At 53.4% G+C, this 18,304-nt stretch overlaps 1 protein-coding gene across 1 annotated transcript; it reads right to left on the bottom strand.

Annotated features, from left to right (window-relative positions):
* Nucleotides 1-6,899: 6,899 nt before the first annotated feature.
* Nucleotides 6,900-10,078, bottom strand: GPR3 (G protein-coupled receptor 3). Its single transcript, XM_043909403.1, has 2 exons — nt 9,962-10,078; nt 6,900-8,917 (listed from the first exon to the last, which is right to left on the bottom strand). The coding sequence occupies exon 2, from the start codon at nt 8,910-8,912 to the stop codon at nt 7,920-7,922; it is 993 nt and encodes a 330-aa protein (XP_043765338.1). The 5' UTR covers nt 8,913-8,917; nt 9,962-10,078; the 3' UTR covers nt 6,900-7,919.
* Between the last annotated feature and the right edge of the window lie 8,226 nt (nt 10,079-18,304).

Below are 18,304 nucleotides of genomic sequence, written 5' to 3'. Positions count from 1 at the left end.
CAGAGGGAGGTCGGTGTGGGTGGGCTCGGAGGGTGGGGGCCTCTGCCTCTGACTGGTGCGCCCTCTGTGGGAGGTGGGGGTGTTGATTTAGGAGGAGACCCGTCGGGGGATGTGGAGGCCTCCTCAGCTGGCTGAGAGGGGTGTGCTGGGGCCGGGGAGGGCGGGGGGGTGCCTCACATCAGGCAGGAGAATGCTGATGCTGCCTGCCAGCATCTGGCCGGCATCTTGTCTGCCTCTCAGACCCAAGCAACTTACCTTAAATAGAACGACTTACAATGGAATCCGATAAAAGGGTTAGGCTGCTGCACGCCCCCTCTCTCTCCTGCCTGGGAAGGCGACAGGTCTGGCTTTCTCTTCTGACCCTAAAAAAATGACCTACCCAGGAAGCAACGGTTGTTCCGAGCACAGCTGCTGCGGGTAGCTGTCCCCGGGGGTAATTGATGAGCGGACTCCCTGTTCCAGCCCAGCAGACGGTGTGGGGCGGCCCCGGGAGAGGGGTGGGAGCTGGGTTGGTGACTCGGCTGGTCACGCCTGCTGTTGCGGGAGAGTCACCCACTGGCATCCCAGGAGAGGGGGCAGAAGTTTTGAATCGTCAGCAAGTGCTGCGCCAGCCACTCTGAGCTCATCGCTGAGGGTGGGGGTGCAGGGGAGGGGGCGCGGGAGCCGGCTGGCCCCAGCGGAGCCCCTCGCCCCACCCTCCTGCTCAGGCCTGTGTTTAGTCAGCACTTGGCTTCCCGAAGCCGGTGACTGACAGGCAGCCAGACGCCCGCCCTGGGAGAAGACAAAATGGTGGTGTCGGGAGCCGCCCTTGCTGGAGAATTGGAGGGAAGGAATGTGGTTCTGGGCAGCTGGAAGTCTGACTTAAATTCCGGCTCCTCCACTTGGGAGCTTCAGCTCTTTGGGCTAGTCGTGAGAAGAATGAGCATTCAACTACTACCTGCCCGAGACTGCCTACACTTTATTTCACCAACCAAGGGTCTCCCACTTGACACTTGAGAAAAAGATTCAGAGAGGTTGGGCTGCCTAAGATCGCAGAGCTGACCAAGAGCGGAGCCACAGTTCGCTTGTGGGTCTCTCGTGTTCTGCCCACCACGCGACGTAAACCATTTTCAGAATTTCTTCATCGAGGATCATGGTCTTTGGTGTCAGAGGGGGCGTGTTAAAGGTTTTCTGTTAGAGACTGCCCTACCTACCCGCTGGTGCCTTGTTTTATAAGTGATGTTTAATTTTGCTCTTGCTTTGAAATAAGTGAGCTGGACTGGGGGCCCTGCTGTCTTAGACCTTTAGAGTTAGAAGTACCCTGTGCCCTCAACTGCCTGGAACAAAGTGGTCTCCCTGGGTATGGGCTGGGGCTTCCAGCAGACACAACTGCAGTGTATGCGCACACCTGCTCAGATGCGGGCGTTTGTGCACACAGACCTGGGGACACATGCACACAGAATCCTGTCTGTGCAAACAAGGGCACAGAGCAGCACAGTTACAGGGTCACAAGCGCAAGCAAACCGCTCCAAGTCCTCAGGAGCCACCCCTCCTGTGCCGCCTCGGCCGGCTCCTCACTGCCCCCTCCTGGCCGCCTGGTGGCCAGGGCATCCTGGCACCACTTCCTGAAAGTGCTGCTCCGGGGCGGTGGTCAGCGAGTTCCCTTCTAGATCAGGAAGCCAGGAGCTGTCTCAGGTGCTCCCCAAAGCCAGCCTTAGCCCCGGGAGAAGTGTCTTGTGAGGGGTCTGAAGCTAGAGGACAAAAAAATAAGCCTTTCACACCCAAAAGGATCTCCCTGGTAGAATGCTCAGCACCATGGTGGCAGGCATTCTGCAGAGACACCCTCCCACTGCAGCAGCAGGCATCCCCGCCCTTACCTGGGGATTGTGCGTGTGCACATGCTCATGCCCTGCATACCTATTTAAAGAGGAGCAGATTGACTGGCTGAGAAGTCAGAGGCCAGGTTTTCTAGCTCCCACCTTGCGGCTCCCTCTGGGCCTCAGCTCCCTCCCCTGTTCAATGAGGAGTTGAACGGGATTATGTATTCCACCCAACACTGACCCCCCACCACAACTCCAGTGTCTCACTGTCTTGGGAACTAACCTCTCCCAGACGTGTGCCTGAGTAAAGCACATCCATAAAGATGAACCCATGGACTCCTCAGGCAAACCTGGAAGGATGGCCAATACCAAGCTTTTTATTCCTAGTTTACAGGTGAAAAGGCAGACATGCAGAGAGGTGCAGCAACTTGCCCAAAGACACACAGCACGTTGGCAGCAGGCATGAGCGTAGAAACCCTCTGCTTTCCAATGCCCCTGGCTGTCGACAGGAAAGCAGAGCTCGCTGTGGGCTCAGGCCCAGAGCCAAGGAGACAGGAACTAGAGAAGCCAAAGCCAGAACCTGCGTCCTGTCTGAGAGCCCTGAGGCTGAGGAGAACCCAGAGGGAGTACTGGGCTTAAGTATTAGGCAAGTTCCACCACTCCCCACCCCCAACACACACCCCTCTCCTTATAGACTGCAGGAACTCCAGACTCCCTTTTCCTCCACAAAGCCGGTGGCTGGCTGTGGGAGTTCTTATTCTTTGGCTATTTGGGAGTCCATCATGGTAGGCACACACATGAATGGTGTGCATGTACCGGTGTGGATGTACTTACATGCCTACAGGTATACCTAGGTGTACATTCATAGGCATGTACAGCATGTAAATTTGTGTTTGCAAGCATGTATACATGTGACACAATTGGGCATTTAGGTGAAGTGTGTTTGGATGTACATATATCAGTGGTCTCGTGTGTGTCTGACACAAGAGAATTTGTGTCAGAATTTGTGTCAGAATTCACAAGATGAATTTATGAACATGTAAGATTTTGATTAATGGGGTTTTTCCTGAGTGTATGTGGGTGTGTGCAAATGTTCACATGCATTTGTGTGAAGTGTGCTGGAGCATGTCCACCCACATGACTAGTGTGTGTAAAAGTGCGTGCAGCGAAGGCTCAGGTGACTGGGTGCATGTGAATTCTAGAGAGTGCCCTCCCATGAGGGTACGATGCCAGTGCCCCCCCCAGTCCTGGTATAGGGGCACCCTGCCTGGCTCCAGCTCAGCACTGAGCTCATAGCACCCCCGCCCTGCCTCGCATTCTATTCCCCAGACCCAACCTGCTTGGCCAATTTGCAGCCTCTCGCTCCCAGCTCCCGAGAAGGCCTGCAGCAAAGTCAAGGGGCTGGTGGCCAATTAGTGAGGGGGTTAATCAGGGATCTGGGGACCCCCGGGGGGTGGGAAGCCAAGGGCAGACATTGGGGTTGGCAGGAGCCGAGCTGCCTGTCATGAGGCTGGGGGGAGGGGAGGCTGAGCCAGCCGGATGGTGCTGGAAACCAAGGGTCTGCCTGTGAATTCATGATTGCTGAACACTGACAGTGAGGAACTGTGCGCAAAAGACATGCATGTATATATATATATATGTACATGTACATGTCCTTGAATGTAGTCCTGTATGCACATGTGTGTACATGACTGATGCCATCTGTATGCACACGGGCAGTTTTGTGTCTGTGTATATGTGGGTGTGCCATGGTATGCAGATGGGTCTGGGTATGCAAGCATGCCTGGACCTGTGTGCACACATGTATATACAAGGCTGTGTGTGTGTGTGCATACATATTTGTGCAGGGGCATGTGCATACATTTAGGTATGTGCTTCTGCATGAGAACATGTGCACCTGAAGTTGACATGGTCTGTGTACATGTGATGTATCTGTGTGCACAGGTGTGCACACCGGTGTGCAGATACACTGGGCATATGTGCGTGTCTGGGTGTGTGTGCATGTGTGGGTCTTCTCTAAACAGCCAGGAACTTGGACCCCCACATGTGTGGCTGTGTGCACATGCCTGTGTGCACACATGTCTCTGCATGTAGGGAGTTGGGAGGTGCAGGGTTGGCAGGTTTCAGGCTCCAGGAGAAAATCTGACAGACGAGACTTGCCGCAGCCCCCGGCCCCAGGAGCCTGTTTTCCAGCCTGCAGAAGCTGTGAGCCCGTGAACTCATCTTATATTAATAGCTGCTGTCTCCTTACTTATTGCAGGGAGAAGCGGTCATGGCCCTGGTGGGGGCTGTCCCCTCCACAGGGCCTGGGAAGAAGGGGAGGAGAGAAGGGCCCCAGCCCCACCCTAAGGCCTACCCCCACAGGAAGGCAGGGTTCTGGGCCCCAGCCTTTGCCTCCTCCAAGCCAGGGCGCCCCCACTGCCCAGCTCATCCTCCTGGGCCTCAGTTACTGGGTGGGATCAGGCATGGGGTTGGACAACTGGCTAAGGCAGAGAGGCTGGAAGGCTTGGCTACTCCCCACCCCGAAAAACACAGACACACAGGCATACACGCACACATGCACGCACACGTGATGAGCAGCCCCAGGCTGAGAAGTCAGGCTGAAAGAGACTAGACAGCTTCAGTTTGAGGGGCACACATGTCCCTTCTTTCAGGGGTCCTCGGTTGGAGCTGGGACACAGCCTTCAGAGGCCCCCATTCTGATGAGGACGGTAAAACTTCTCTGTAAATGTTTACTAAGGGGAAGTGAAGCAAGGTGTATAAACTGCATCTTCACAGCCACAGCAGGGCTGAGCCAGGGAGGCTTCCTGGGGGACAGACAGACCTAGGGTACCAGAAGGACCTGAGATGTAGCTGCAGAATCCCAGGAGGAAGGAGAAGCCAGCGGGCCCCACCTCGCACACAGACCCCAACCCAGGGATGGGCTCAGACACCCTCGTGTGGGCCCAGGACTCAAGGCCGAGACTGAAGATGCAGGCTTCCAGAAGTGCCTGAGCGCCACCACACAACCACACAGAGACACAAGAGGACTCTCAGCGTGAGGGTCCACCACAAATGAGGCTGGCCCTGCTGGGCCCTGGAGCCAGAAGTGAGGAGGGGGCCAAGGGCCAAGCCCACCGAGGACCGGATGGGCCCCTGGCCCTGCTCCTTCAAGACCTTGGTGGGTGCTCCTTGGGAGTGTGGTGGAGGCGGCCAGGAGGCTCATTCCTCCACTGCCCCTCCCAAAGGTCTAGGGTGCCCTGGAGACCCCTAAAACTTTCCCTAGCCCAGGACAGGGCTCCCTGCCCTGGTTTCCTTGCTTGCTATTTCTGAGCTGCTCCTGAAATCAATTCCCTCACCCAGAAAAGAAACAGATTGGGAGTCACAAGGACCTGGTTCAACCCTCAGGTCAGCTCAGCTCTTAGCTGTGTGACTTTAGGCAAATCAAATGTCACCTTCAGTGAGGATTTTGAGGGCATCCGTATCTTTTTTTCACTTTTAGGCCACTCCATATCGCTTGCAGGATGTTAGTTCCCTGACCAGGGATCCAACATGGGTCCCCAGTAGCGGTGGATAAGCTGAACCCTAACCACTGGATTGCCAGGGAAGTCCCAAGGGGCACCCTCGTTTAAAGAGTACATGCGCTCCCTGTGCCCCATCTCTGAGGACTTATCACTCTGACATTATCGTATTTTAGTTCCTCTCTTTATTACTGTGTCCTCCAGCTAGAATGTACGCTGCCCACAAGGACAGCAATGAATAAACAAAAATTCATTACTCTCAGAGCCTCAACTTTCTCTTCTGTAAAATGGGGAAAGCAATAGTACTCCCCCTCCCAAAGGGGCCATGGTGATGTTGTGTGAGATGTTTGGCATGGGACAGGTGCTTCCTGACTGGGGACCTTTTTCCCAGGGACCTTCTAGGAAGGTGGGGAGAGGAGGTAAGCCTCAACCTGACCTGGTGGAGCCTCCCTACATTGGGCCTGGATTGGCACTGTGTGTAGCTCAGCCCAGGCCTGCCCTCCGCCAGCTGTGGCCCAGCCCTGTCGGTACGCCCACTCCCCTTGGATTCCTGTGGCTACTATTGGGGAGGAGTCTTGAACACCAGGCAAAAGCTTCCTGGCCAGGGAAACAGTTTCCCCATCTGTGCAATAGGGGTGCTCTGAGGGCCCCACCTCCAGGCTTTGCCCATCTGCATAGATGTGGGTTTGGGGTAGTCAGAGCTTCCTCTTCAGCCACACCCCAAACCTACTCCTGCCTATACCTGGTGAACAAGTTCTTTTTGGTTCTGAAACACTGAAATTCAGAGTCCTATACAATTATGTCCTAAATGCACACATGGGTACACACACACACTACCCTCACTCACCTTTGCATAGAAAAAAAAGTCCTTACAGCTCCTGAGTGAACAGACCCCATCCAACCACCTCCCAAAATGGGGCCACTGGCTCTGAAAATTAACCCCGACACAAAGCAGGGTCCAGAATGTCCTAAGCCCTTGGCTTGGGAAGGAAGGAGAGAAGGGGGCATCGGCCAGGAGACAGTGCACTGGGTCTGGAAACAAATGTGCCTCTTTTGAATCCTGGCTCTGCCATTTCCTAGCTATATGACCTTGAGCTGACCACTGAATCTCCCTTGGCCTGTTTCCTGGTCTGTAACATGGAGAAGTTATTACCCGTGCCAGGGGATGCTTGTTAGGCATAAGTGAGGTAATGGATGCAGAACACTTAGGGCAGTGCCCAGCACACAGAAAACACCTGTGAGTGGAAGCGGCTGCTGCTGTTAAGAACATCTACATGCCTTGAGCATATTCTTCATGCCAAAACCCCAAACTAAAGCTCATGTAGGCAGGATGTGAGCAACCTAAACCCAAGGGGGTCTAGCACCAGGAGTTCTAGTCCCAGTGGAGGTGGGGTTCTTGTCTGGGGATGCCTGGGTCTGAACAGAGGAACCCATCAGATTGGCATCCTGGGGTGGGAGGTGTCACCTGCCAGCCATACTCCACCTGAGTCTCCAGTTTCTTGGATCCCCCCATAGGCCCCCAGGACTGGCCTAATCCTCCCATTCCGGGCTGTCACCCATCACACCCCACACCATCCCTTCCATGCACAGACAAATCTTATTTATCACAAAATCATTTTTTTATTGAGGGTTGGGTCAGGGACAGGAATAGGGATTGCATTGGGGACCCTACTCCAGATGGCAGAGGGCTCAGGTGTTGGCTCGCACCCTGCCTCCTGTAGGGCACCGCAGGGTGAGACCTGGCCCCAGGCTCTGGCTATGGTGCTGGACACCAGGCTGGAGTGGAGCTGGGGTTGCTTGGCCTGGTTCCGACCGCCGACCCGGCTGCAGTTCCCCAAAAACGGCCACCAGAGGGCAGCCGGCCCCCAGAGCAAAGGAATTCTCGGTTTCTCAGGTGATGGCTTCTTAAAAAAATAAAAAACCAGAGGCTGGTGTGTTCCCCCTGCAAACCCGAGGGGGGCGGGCCTGGGGAGAAGGCTCTGGTTTCTATGATCTCTTCGATAAAAAGTAAGCAAAAATAATAACAAAATACGTGGTTTCTCTCTCTCCCTTTTCCCCCTCTAGGAACTGAGGTCAGAAATGAGGGTGCTGGGGACTGGGAGTACCCTGGTATGGCCTGGATTTCAAGGTGTGGGTCTCTTTTTTACCCCTTAACACCCATAAATAAATTCATAAATAAATAATAAATAGATATTCTCTTTGTATGTGCACATATATACAGATAAATCTTTCTCTTATCTAGGCAACAGAGTAACTAACCTCTCTGACTCTTTAGCTTAGAAACGCAAAAGTAAAGTGACATGGTCAAGGTCAAGAGAGGGGGAAGGTCAGGGACTTGGAATGGCACTGTGAAACACCCAGCAGCCTACTGGAGCTCCAAGCCCATCTGGGCTGTGGGACATTTCTGAGTTGGAACCCTGACCACCGGAACATTCTAGAATCATGGAGCCAGCTGGGCCCTGCAGGGATCTGAACAGAATCCTGTGAAACACCCAAAGTCCTAGAACTCCAGAACCAGCTGGGTCTTGGGGTGTGGAGCTGGGGGTTGGAACAAAGCCCTGGAGGACCTAACATTCTGGAATTCTGTAGTGATCAGGGCTGGAGGGTCACCAGGATGAGACTAGACATCACTGGGGGAGCGGGATCGGAAGAGCGTCTTGGAAGAAGAACAGCAGCAGCAGACAGCCCACAGCACCTTCTGCACGTCTTGGTTGCGGAAGGCATAGATGATGGGGTTGATCATGGAGTTGTAGGTGGCAGGGAGCAGGGTGAGATAGGTGTAGAGGGTTGGGGAGTGGGCATCGCCCAATAGGCAGTAGACGGTGAATGGCAGCCAGCAGGCGGCAAAGGCGCCAAGCACCACAGCCAGGGTGGCGATGCCCTTTCGGGTGGCCACGTAGTGGGAGGCAGGCAGCAGGTGCCGCTGGAGGGCAATCTGCTGGGCATGGCGGCAGACGATGCGACAGATCTGGGCATACAGCTGCAGCATGATGCCAAACACCATGAAGAAGGCAACGGCCAGGACCACCAGATGGTTCTTGGAGAGCGGATAGACCACGCCGCATGTGGCCCGGGCATCCAGGCAGTTCCAGGCCAGCACAGGCAGCAGCCCCAGGCCCAGCGCGCCCCCCCACACTAGGGCCAGCATCACATAGGTCCGCGTCACTGTTGTCTCTGAGTAGTAGGTGAGCGCATTGTACAGAGAAAGGTAGCGATCAACGGTGATGGCCAGCAGGCTGCCGATGCTGGCAGTAAAGGCCATGGCCAGCACGCCAACCAGCACCAGGCTCATCACTGCTGAGCCAATGCAGAAGACAGCAGCAAAGTGCATGACCAGGCCCAGGCCCGCCAGCAGGTCTGCCACAGCCAGGCTGCCCACTAGCAGGAACATGGGGGCACGGAAGGCGGGAGTGCCCACGATGATGGCCACCACCAGCGCGTTCTCACAGGATACCAGTGTGCCCGAGATGCACAGTACTACGTCCCAGGCCGTGGGGGAGGGCAGCAGTGCAGCAGGGCCTGTGGGCCCCTCTGTGGACCCCATGCTGCTCATGTTCACGTTTCCGGGGCCAGCAGAGAGCCAGGCCAGGGGGCTGCCTGCACCCCACATCATGGTACCTGTAGGAGAAAGGCCCTGTGAGAAGCTGGCAGGGCTGGGTGCTAGGTGCTAGGTGGAGGGGTCTGGAAGCAGTGGGGGTGTCTCCTCAGGATACCTGGCTGGGTCCCAAGTTGCTCACCCCCTCCTATGCCCTGAAGCTCCTTCCAGGATACCCTTGTCTTCGACTATGCCCCTAGGCCAGCAGGGGTCTTCGGATCCCTATGGTGGGTCGCTCCACTCTCCCTTCTAACTCACTGAGTCCTGCAGGTCTCTTTCTCCCATGTGTGTGACCGAGGAGGACAAGATGAAGGACTACCATAAGTGGATGGAGGCCCATAGGATCCCGGAGAAGCCGGGAAAGGCCCAGACCGGGGGAGGGGACATCTCAAGACTGACAGCAGCTCTGCTCCCTCCTCACCAAGGAGGATGACGCTCAGTTTCTGAGGCTCACCAGACCCCTCACGATTCTCAGTATGGCCAGCCCCAGGCTCCGCCCCCAGAGAATGCTCGTGAAGCTCCCGCCAGCCCCCACCCTGCACTCCTCGGGTAACAACATCTGGGAACTCAGCCCCCAACACACACTCGCCCAGACTTCTGCCCCCAGCTGGACCCCTCTTTCTGCCTGAACCTCTGGGTCTTTGGGACAGACACCCACTGCTGGAAGCCAGGATCCCGGAGTCAGATCCCTCCCTCTGCCTGGACACCTGGATCTTGGGCCTGACTCCGCCTCCTGTCCGGACGTCTGGATTTCTGAGTCGGACACCTCCTCCTGCTCGGACGCCTGGGTCCTGGCCCAGACGCCTCCTGCCGGTCCAAACTCAGATGACCATCAGTCCCTTCAGGGCCTCGGGTCCTTGCAGGAGTGCTCACCCCACGCCGGGCTACCCAGCTGACAGCTCTTATCACCCAGAACCTGGGTCCCCTCCTGTTGGCCCAGACTCAGGGTTCCTGGTCTCAACCTCCGACCCCAAGCAACCGCTGGGAGCCTGACCGCTTGCCCAGCGCCCCAGTATCCTGCGTGCCCTCTCGGATGCCTGGTACCCAAGGAGGGGCCCGCTACTCACCTCTCGGGACGGGCGCGCGGCCGGGCCGCGGGGAGGCTGCACTCGGGTCCGGGCTGCGCAGGGTGTGTGAGGACCCCGAGAAGCCCCCGCGGCCGCGGGAGAAGCGGCGTGAGTCACCCCGCCCCGCCCCGCCCCCGACCACCGCTTTGGTGACGTCAGTGGCCCGGCTGGCCAATGGGTGCGTCGCGCTGGGGCGCAGCGCGCGCCGCTCGGCATAGTAATGAGGCCTCGTGCCTCCCGCTCCCCCATTCATAAAAAGCGACCGTGGCTGCGGCTCCGCCCCCTTCTGAGTCGGCCCGCGCTGTCCTTGACGCTGCGCCCTCTACGGGCCGGGGGTTTCGGGGTCGCTGGTGCGAGAGCCCTTGAAGTCTCAGGGAGGTGGGTGGAAGTGACGGTATGAACGTGGTGACAGGATCTTGGGGGGATGGTGGCAGCGAGACGCTGAGGTAGAGAAGGAAGCCCCCAGGGCAACCATAGCAGTGTCAGGGTGACTCTGGGCCATGATGGGGTTCAGGGATGAGGTGGTGGTGAAGGAAAGGGAAGGTGGAGGGGCTGGGGGATAGTTCTTCAGGTCACCGTGACCCGGTCACAAGTGCTGAAGTGACCAGGCTGTGATGAGGGTCATAGGGTCCTGGAATGAAGATACCTGGTTACTGCAGGCCCCCAGGTGAGCCGGACAAGGTGGAGGGTCTGGACTGACAGTGACCGGTCCTGCCCTCGTGATGCCCGGACTGGCAGAAGGAGCTGGGCGACGTCAGTCATGTCAGCCCAATAGCGCCCTCATGGCACAGGGAGGGGTGGGCCTGGCAAGATTTCAAAACTTGAATTATTTATTCAAGGATCTGGAAAGTCAGCGGGGTGGGGGGTGCACTTCCCCGAAGCAGCAGGAGTCGGGGAGCCGGGAAGAACTTGGAAGCAGAAAACCATCAGCTCAGTCCCCAGGGCGGGCCTCGCATCTCAGGCACCCTGGCAGGGCAGGGCACAGGGAAGGAACTCCCCCTTCCCCACCTCTTCCTGGTCCCAGGGAACGTCTCCCAGCTGACTTCTCCAGATATGACAGATATGGCCAGTTCTGGGCAAGGGGAAATAGCTGCCTCCTCCTCCCTCCAACTCGAGCTCTGATCCTCATTGGAATCAACCAGGCCTGTGGGATGGAGCTGGGGGGCAGGGACCAGGTGAGGGCCCAGATCCCAGGCCCCACCACTTATCCTCCCAGCACAGAACCACTGCAGTGTGGGGCAGGGAGAAGGAGGGGGTGGGCCAGTGGCAGGGTACATGGGGAGGTCAGGGCTGGGGAAGATACTGTACTTCAGGTTGGGCATGGTGAGTTTGGGGTGGTTAGCAGGTGGTGTGGTCAGCAGTTAGTTTGGGTGAATACCTTTGGCTCTTTGGGCCTGTTTCCTCTAGAGACAGGGACTTCCCACTTGGCCCAGTGGCTATGATGCCGCACACCCAATGCAGAGGGCTGGGGCTTGATCCCTGGTCAGAGGAACTAGATCCCACATGCTGCAACTAAAGAGTTTGCATGCCGCAACTAAAAAGATCCCATGATGCAACTAAGACCCAGTACAGCCAAATAAATAAAGTTAAGAAAAAAGATAGAGACCTTGTTAGTATCTTCTGCATGGGACTGTTGGGAGGGGCCTAGTACATTGTCAGCACTGGCTGTGCTGGTTGCCCATCTGTCTGGCAAGAGGAGGACACCTGGGAGGCTTGGGTGTGCTGGGAGGGAGCAGAGAGGAGGAGCTTCAGGGCAACCCACCAGTGAGAATACAGACTGTGGGTGAGAAGGTTCCTGCTCCTGGGCTTTGCCTGGCTGTTCCCTCTGCCCAGAACCCCTTCACTCCATTCAAGAGTCTCTGCGGCCAAGTCAATTTCTTCCGGAGCAGGCTTTCCCAACCTCTACCCTAGACGACCACTCCCACCCCATCATTCCCTGCTTTCCTTAATTTATCATTTTTTAGAGCACTTAGCACTCCTGAAGTTATAAATTTATTGTTTTAAGAGAAAATACATGTCAGCCCCACCAGGATATATGCTCCACGAGGGTACAGACTTTGTTCTGGTCTGTGCTGGGGAACAAAGCCTGACATGGAGGAGGTGTTCAATAAATACTTGCTGACTGGATGACTGGACAAAAAGCAACATCCGAGAAAGAGAAGGAAAACACAGAGGGAGTAGTAACATGCACAGTGTCAAGGAAAGCGGGGCATCAAAGAGAATACAAGGACATCACTGCCCCCAGGAACCCAGGTGTTCACTTTCTCCCCTGTCAGAGCCAAGTCCCAACAACTGTCCAGTTGGTCTCAGAGAGGAATGAAGGCTGCTGGAGGTTGGCATGAGAGGGTATATGAGAGGGAATCCCTTTGAGGTCCAGTGGTTAGGACTCCACACTTCCACTGCAGGGGGCATAAGTTCGATTCCTAGTCAGGGAACTAAGATCCTGCAAGTCATGTGGCACACACACACACACACACACATACAGAGGGGAGATGTATGAGAGACCATTTTCTCTTCTGAGTGGCAGTGATCTTTTTCTATTTTCCATAGTTTATTAATCCTCTCATGAAAAATCTGCACAATCACCACAGATAAAGTCACTGCAGGATCTTTAATCCTTCCTTCTGCCAGCACCAACATTGGTCTTTGTGACTCCCCGAGCTCCTTCATTCTGTCCTTGAGTTCTTTTTCTTCTCAGGCAGCCCATGTCTTGCAGGGTGGTGTTGGTTTATTTTTCTTTGCATAACCCAAGGAATCATAAATCACGTCCAAGCCAGTTGTCACCACCAAAATGGATTCTGACTCCAAATATAAAGATGACATCTGGTGTGGTCTTGGATACTTTGGCTAGTTTTCCCCAAATTTCTGTCTTGGATACAGTTGCCCTTCCAGGGTGAAGAATGTCAATGATCACCTTTCCCTTGAAGTAGTTGATTGGTCAGAATTTCCTGATCCAGATAGTTATGGTGTCGGTTCATGATGGAGGTGATCCTCAGCCAGCCAAAGAGGAAAGGAGTGGAGTGATATTTCTAACAATGAGAAACCCTGGAGACCTAAGAAACTCAAGTGAGACTGTGGAGTTTCTTTTTTGCTTGTTTTAGGTTTCTTTGGCTGTGCCATGCAGCGTGTAGGATCTCACTTCCTCAACCAGGGACTGAACCTGCGCCCCCTGTAGTGGAAACACAGAGTCTTAACCACTGGACTGCCAGGAAAGTCTGAGGCTATGGATTTTCATGTGAGCACACTCTCTCATGCTCCAAAACGGCCCCATGTCAACAGGACAATTTAGGCCATCACTGCCAACCAGGTCTGTTCCCCAAAGATCTGCTATCTAGAGGAAAAGGCAACCCTTCCTCTTCTCTCATCCTCAGGCCGGCTTCCCTGTCTTCCCCCTCCAGCCCCTCCCACTTGCCAGGTGCCAGACCAGAGCCCAATGCGTACAACAATCCTACACCCCCCATTTCATAGGTGAAGCCCAGAGAAGCCAGACGACTTGCCCAAATCACATTGTCAATGGCAGAGCTGGGATCTGAAGCCGTTCTTCTTGGAACCAAATCCAGTGTGCCTTCGTTCTAGCCTAGATGTCACCATCTCCCCAGAAGGGGCTTGGAGTGAAGTTTGACTCAGGTGGACAATACTTGTAGTTCCCCAGATGACCACCAGATGGCTGTGAGCACTCACCTCCAGGTAAGACTTCTTTCTTTCCCTCCACCAATCCTGTGGGCCTAGACTCTGGAGGGAAGTGTGTGAGAGACACACAGACAAGACCCCTGTCCAAGCTCCAAGAACCTGGCCATCATCAGTGCACACATTCTTAGCACAGACCCATTCATTCAGCCAATATTCACTGACAGTTCCCCTGGGCTTGGGTTTGAGAAGGTACTACAGACAGAGATGATGTGGCCATATCCCTGCATTTTCAACATTCAGTTACTATTTATTGGGTATTTACTATTTGCCAGGCACAGTTCTGGGCATGGAGAATATAGCAATGAACAGATATCTCCGTCTTCATGGTGTTTCCATTCTGATGGGGAAATGGACAATCTACAATAAACACTTAATATGATATTAAGTAGGAAACCCTTGAGGGTCTCACAGACCAGTGAGATAGGCAAACATGTACACAGTCACAACATGGTGCAACATGGTTATTTAATAAGCACCTGCTTAGCTTTTATGGGTGCAGGGAGTCAACTGGAGATGAAGATAAACAAGGTTTCTGCCTTCCTGGAGCTTACTTATAGACTAGGAAACAACTGAGTAATTAAGTACATAGCTGATACATGTTTCGAAGGGAAAAGGAGACATTGTGATGTAGAATAACCAGGAGATCTGTTTTTAGTAGGGAGGTCAGGGGCAAGTCAGTGGAAAAGAGAATAGAAGAGTTCCAAAGAGAGAGTACAGCAGGTGCAAATCCTAAAAGATGATGCTGTGAAAGTGCTGCACTCAATATGCCAGCAAATTTGGAAAACTGAGCAGTGGTGACAGGACTGGAAAAGGTCCGTTTTCATTCCGATCCTAAAGAAGGGCAATGCCAAAGAATGCTCAAACTACTGGACAACTGCACTCATCTCACACACTAACAAAGTAATGCTCAAAATTCTCCAAGCCAGGCTTCAGCAATACATGAACCATGCCCTTCCAACAAACTGTGGAAAATTCTTCGAGAGATGAGGATACCAGACCACCTGACCTGCCCTCTGAGAAATCTATATGCAGATCAAGAAGCAATACTTAGAACCGGACATGGAACAACAGACTGGTTCCAAATCGGGAAAGGAGTATGTCAAGGCTGTATATTATCACCCTGCTTATTTAACTTATCTGCAGAGCACATCATGCGAAATACCAGGTTGGATGAAGCACAAGCTGGAATCAACACTGGCGGGAGAAATATCAATAACCTCAGATACGCAGATGACACCACCCTTATGGCAGAAAGTGAAGAAGAACTAAACAGCCTCTTGATGAAACTGAAAGGGTGAAAAAGTTGGCTTAAAACTCAACATTAAAAAAACTAAGATCATGGCATCCAGTCCCATCACTCATGGCAAATAGGTGGGGAAACAATGGAAATAGTGATAGACTTTATTTTCTTGGACTCAAAAATCACTGCAGATGGTGACTGCAGCCATGAAATTAAAAGACACTTGCTCCTTGGAAGAAAAGTTATGACCAACCTGGACAGCATATTAAAAAGCAGAGACATTACTTTGCCAACAAAGGTGCATCTAGTCAAAGCTATGGCTTTTTCCAGTAGTCATGTATGGATGTGAGAGTTGGACTATAAAAAAAGCTGAGCGCTGAAGAATTGATACTTTTGAACTGTAGTGTTGGCGAAGACTCTTGAGAGTCCTTTGGACTGCAAGAAGATCCAGCCAGTCAATCCTAAAGGAAATCAGTCCTGAATATTCATTGGAAGGACTGATGCTGAAGCTGAAACTCCAATACTTTGGCCACCTTATGCGAAGAACTGACTCATTGGAAAAGACCCTGATGCTGGGAAAGATTGAAGGTGGGAGGAGAAGGGGACGACAGAGGATGAGATGGTTGGATGGCATCACTGACTTGATGGACATGAGTTTGAGCAAGCTCTGGGAGTTGGTGATGGACAGGGAAGCCTGGCATGCTGCAGTTCATGGGGTCGCCAAGAGTTGGACATGACTGAGTGAATGAACTGAACTGAACTGAAAGTCTTAGGAGGAAAGAGTTGATTGTTTAAGGGACGGAGAGGAAGCTAGTGTATCTGGACCAAAGGAGCCAAGGGGAGAGGTAGGAGTTGAGCTCAGAGAGGTGGGCAGGGGGAAGATCATGTAAGTCTTGGAAAGCAGTGAGATGGAAGCCATCGGTGAGCTTAAACATGAAATATGATTTGATTTACATTTTCAAAGGATTGCTCTGGCTGCCGAGTGGAGAACAGACTATGGCAGAAGCCCTACCAGGAGGCCACTGCAGTCACCAAAGCAAGAGATGGTGAGGCTCTAGGTGCAGGAGGGCAGATGGGTTTGGATCTACCAGCTGGGACAAGTGCCACAGCAGTTCAACCTTGCTCCGTGACAGTCACCGAGGGCTTCCTGCAGGTGGTAGCCATTTAGTGTTGTCATGAAGGATTAGTTTGCCAGACACATGTAGTCAGGAGAGAAGGAGGACCCTCCAAGAGAGAGAACCACTACTAGATGAAGGCAAGGAGGTACAAAAGAAGATGCATACTGGGAGGAAGGCTATTCTATTTTCTCAGAGGGTAAGATGTTGGGGTGAGCACAAGACTTCTGAGGCTTCTAGAGACAGGAATCAAAGGGCTATGAAAGCCAAGTTGAGTTGAAATTTGTTTCATGGTCAAATCCACGTTTTCAGGACAGCTCTGCACTGTGAGAGGTGAGCTTGGGAGAGGTCTGGAGACTGAGAGAAGGTATGAGATCAGCAAAAGAAAGCTGAGGGAACAGGACCCAGGAGCAGGATCTGCAGGACTTTAGTCTGGGGGCAAGACAGAGGGAGGGGGTGAGGATGAGACCAGGGTTTCCAATCAGGTGCCTGGTGGGATGGAAGGAGCCTCCCTTAGGGGAAAAGAGGGACTGGGCAGTTTCCAGGGCCTGAGGCACAAACTCAGTGGAGGTACCCTGGAAGCAGATGAACCCTCAGGAGGAGCAGTGGACGGCAGAGTAGCCTCTGGCCTCACTAGATCCCAGTCCACATCCTGACCCCCTTCATTGTAACTGTGTGCCCCTGGGAAAATGATTTTACCAGAGGCCTGCAAATCGGAGATAACAAAACCCATGTTTAGAGAGTAGTTGTGGACATCAGAAAAGGCCTGATAAGTTAAGCCGCTTAGTAGAATGTACATTCTGCTAGTAGTAAGTCGTTAATAGTTGCTTTGTTGCTGTTCAGTCCCTAAGTCATGTCCGACTCTTTGCGACCCCACAGACTGTAGCCTGCCAGGCTCCTCTGTCCATGGGATTTATCCTGGCAGGAATACTGGAGTGGGTTGCCATTTCCCTCTCCAGGGGATCTTCCTGACCCAGGGATCGAACCCGCATCTTCTGCGTTGCAGGCAGATTCTTTACCACTGAACCACCTAAAGATATATTATTACAGGTGTGGCAGCTGGGGAGTGAGCATTGGGTTGGAGATAGAGATATGGTACTTGTTGACTGAGATGACCCAGGAGAGGAGAGGAATAGGGCTCAGGACTGAACTGGGCCACCAGCGATGAAGAGGAAAGGAGGAAAAGGAGAAGTAGAGAAGCGGGAGGGGAGGGGAGGGGAGAGACGGGGAGGGGAAAGGGAGAGTGGAGGATGGGGCGGAGTGGAAGAGGAGCTGTCTTCTAAGGGACCTGAGAAGTGGTTGCGGAGGGAGAAAAGCCCGAAGAGGCAGAGAGGAAGGTTGCGGAAAGACCACCGATCCCAGTACCAATGAGATGGCTGGTTTGGCCAAAGTGTGTGGTGGGTCAGAGATAGACGCAGTGTACTGAGGGGCAGAAGAGAAGAGGGTGCAACAGGTGAAGCGATACAGGCTGCCAGAGTCTGGGGGCCTATTCTTGCCTCCTGGTTGGAGGATGAACTCTACAGAAGCTCAGAAATCAGGAAAGTGACCTCCCTTCAAATCTAGATTTTGCCACTAACTCTGAGACCTCTGACTCAGTTCAGTTCAGTCACTCAGTTGTGTCTGGCTCTTTGTGACCCCATGGACCGCAGCACACCGTGCTCCCTGTCCGTCACCAACCCCCGGAGCTTACTCAAATGCATGTCCATCGAGTCGGTGATGCCATCCAGCCATCTAATCCTCTGTCAGCCCCTTCTCCTCCCACATTCAGTCTTTCCCAGCATCAGGGTCTTTTCCAATGAGTCAGTTCTTCCCATCAGGTGGCCAACGTGTTGGAGTTTCAGCTTCAGCAACAGTCCTCCCAATGACTATTCAGGATTGATTTCCTTTAGGATGGACTGGTTGGATCTCCTTGCAGTCCAAGGGACTCTCAAGAGTCTTCTCCAACACCACAGTTCAAAAGCATCAATTCTTCGGTGCTCAGCTTTCTTTATGGTCCAACTCTCATGACTACTGGAAAAACCATAGCTTTGATTAGACGGACCTTTGTTGGCAAAGTAATGTCTCTGCTTTTTAATATGCTGTCCAGGTTGGTCATAACTTTTCTTCCAAGGATCAAGCGTCTTAATTTCATGGTTGCAGTCACCATCTGCAGTGATTTTGGAGCCCCCAAAAATAGTCTGCCACTGTTTCCACTGTCTCCCCATTTATTTCCCATGAGGTGATGGGACCAGATGCCATGATCTTAGTTTTCTGAATGTTGAGCTTTAAGCCAACTTTTTCACTCTTCTCTTTCACTTT

Source organism: Cervus elaphus, chromosome 8 (assembly GCF_910594005.1).
Source record: "Cervus elaphus chromosome 8, mCerEla1.1, whole genome shotgun sequence".
Classification (NCBI taxonomy): Eukaryota; Metazoa; Chordata; class Mammalia; order Artiodactyla; family Cervidae; genus Cervus; species Cervus elaphus.
The sequence above is the reverse complement of the archived record's forward strand: the minus strand, read 5'-3'. Positions and strand labels throughout refer to the sequence as shown.

Bases quoted from the DNA above. Each gene is read 5' to 3' on its own strand.
- GPR3 (XM_043909403.1), bottom strand. From the start codon at position 8,912: ATGATGTGGGGTGCAGGCAGCCCCCTGGCCTGGCTCTCTGCTGGCCCC.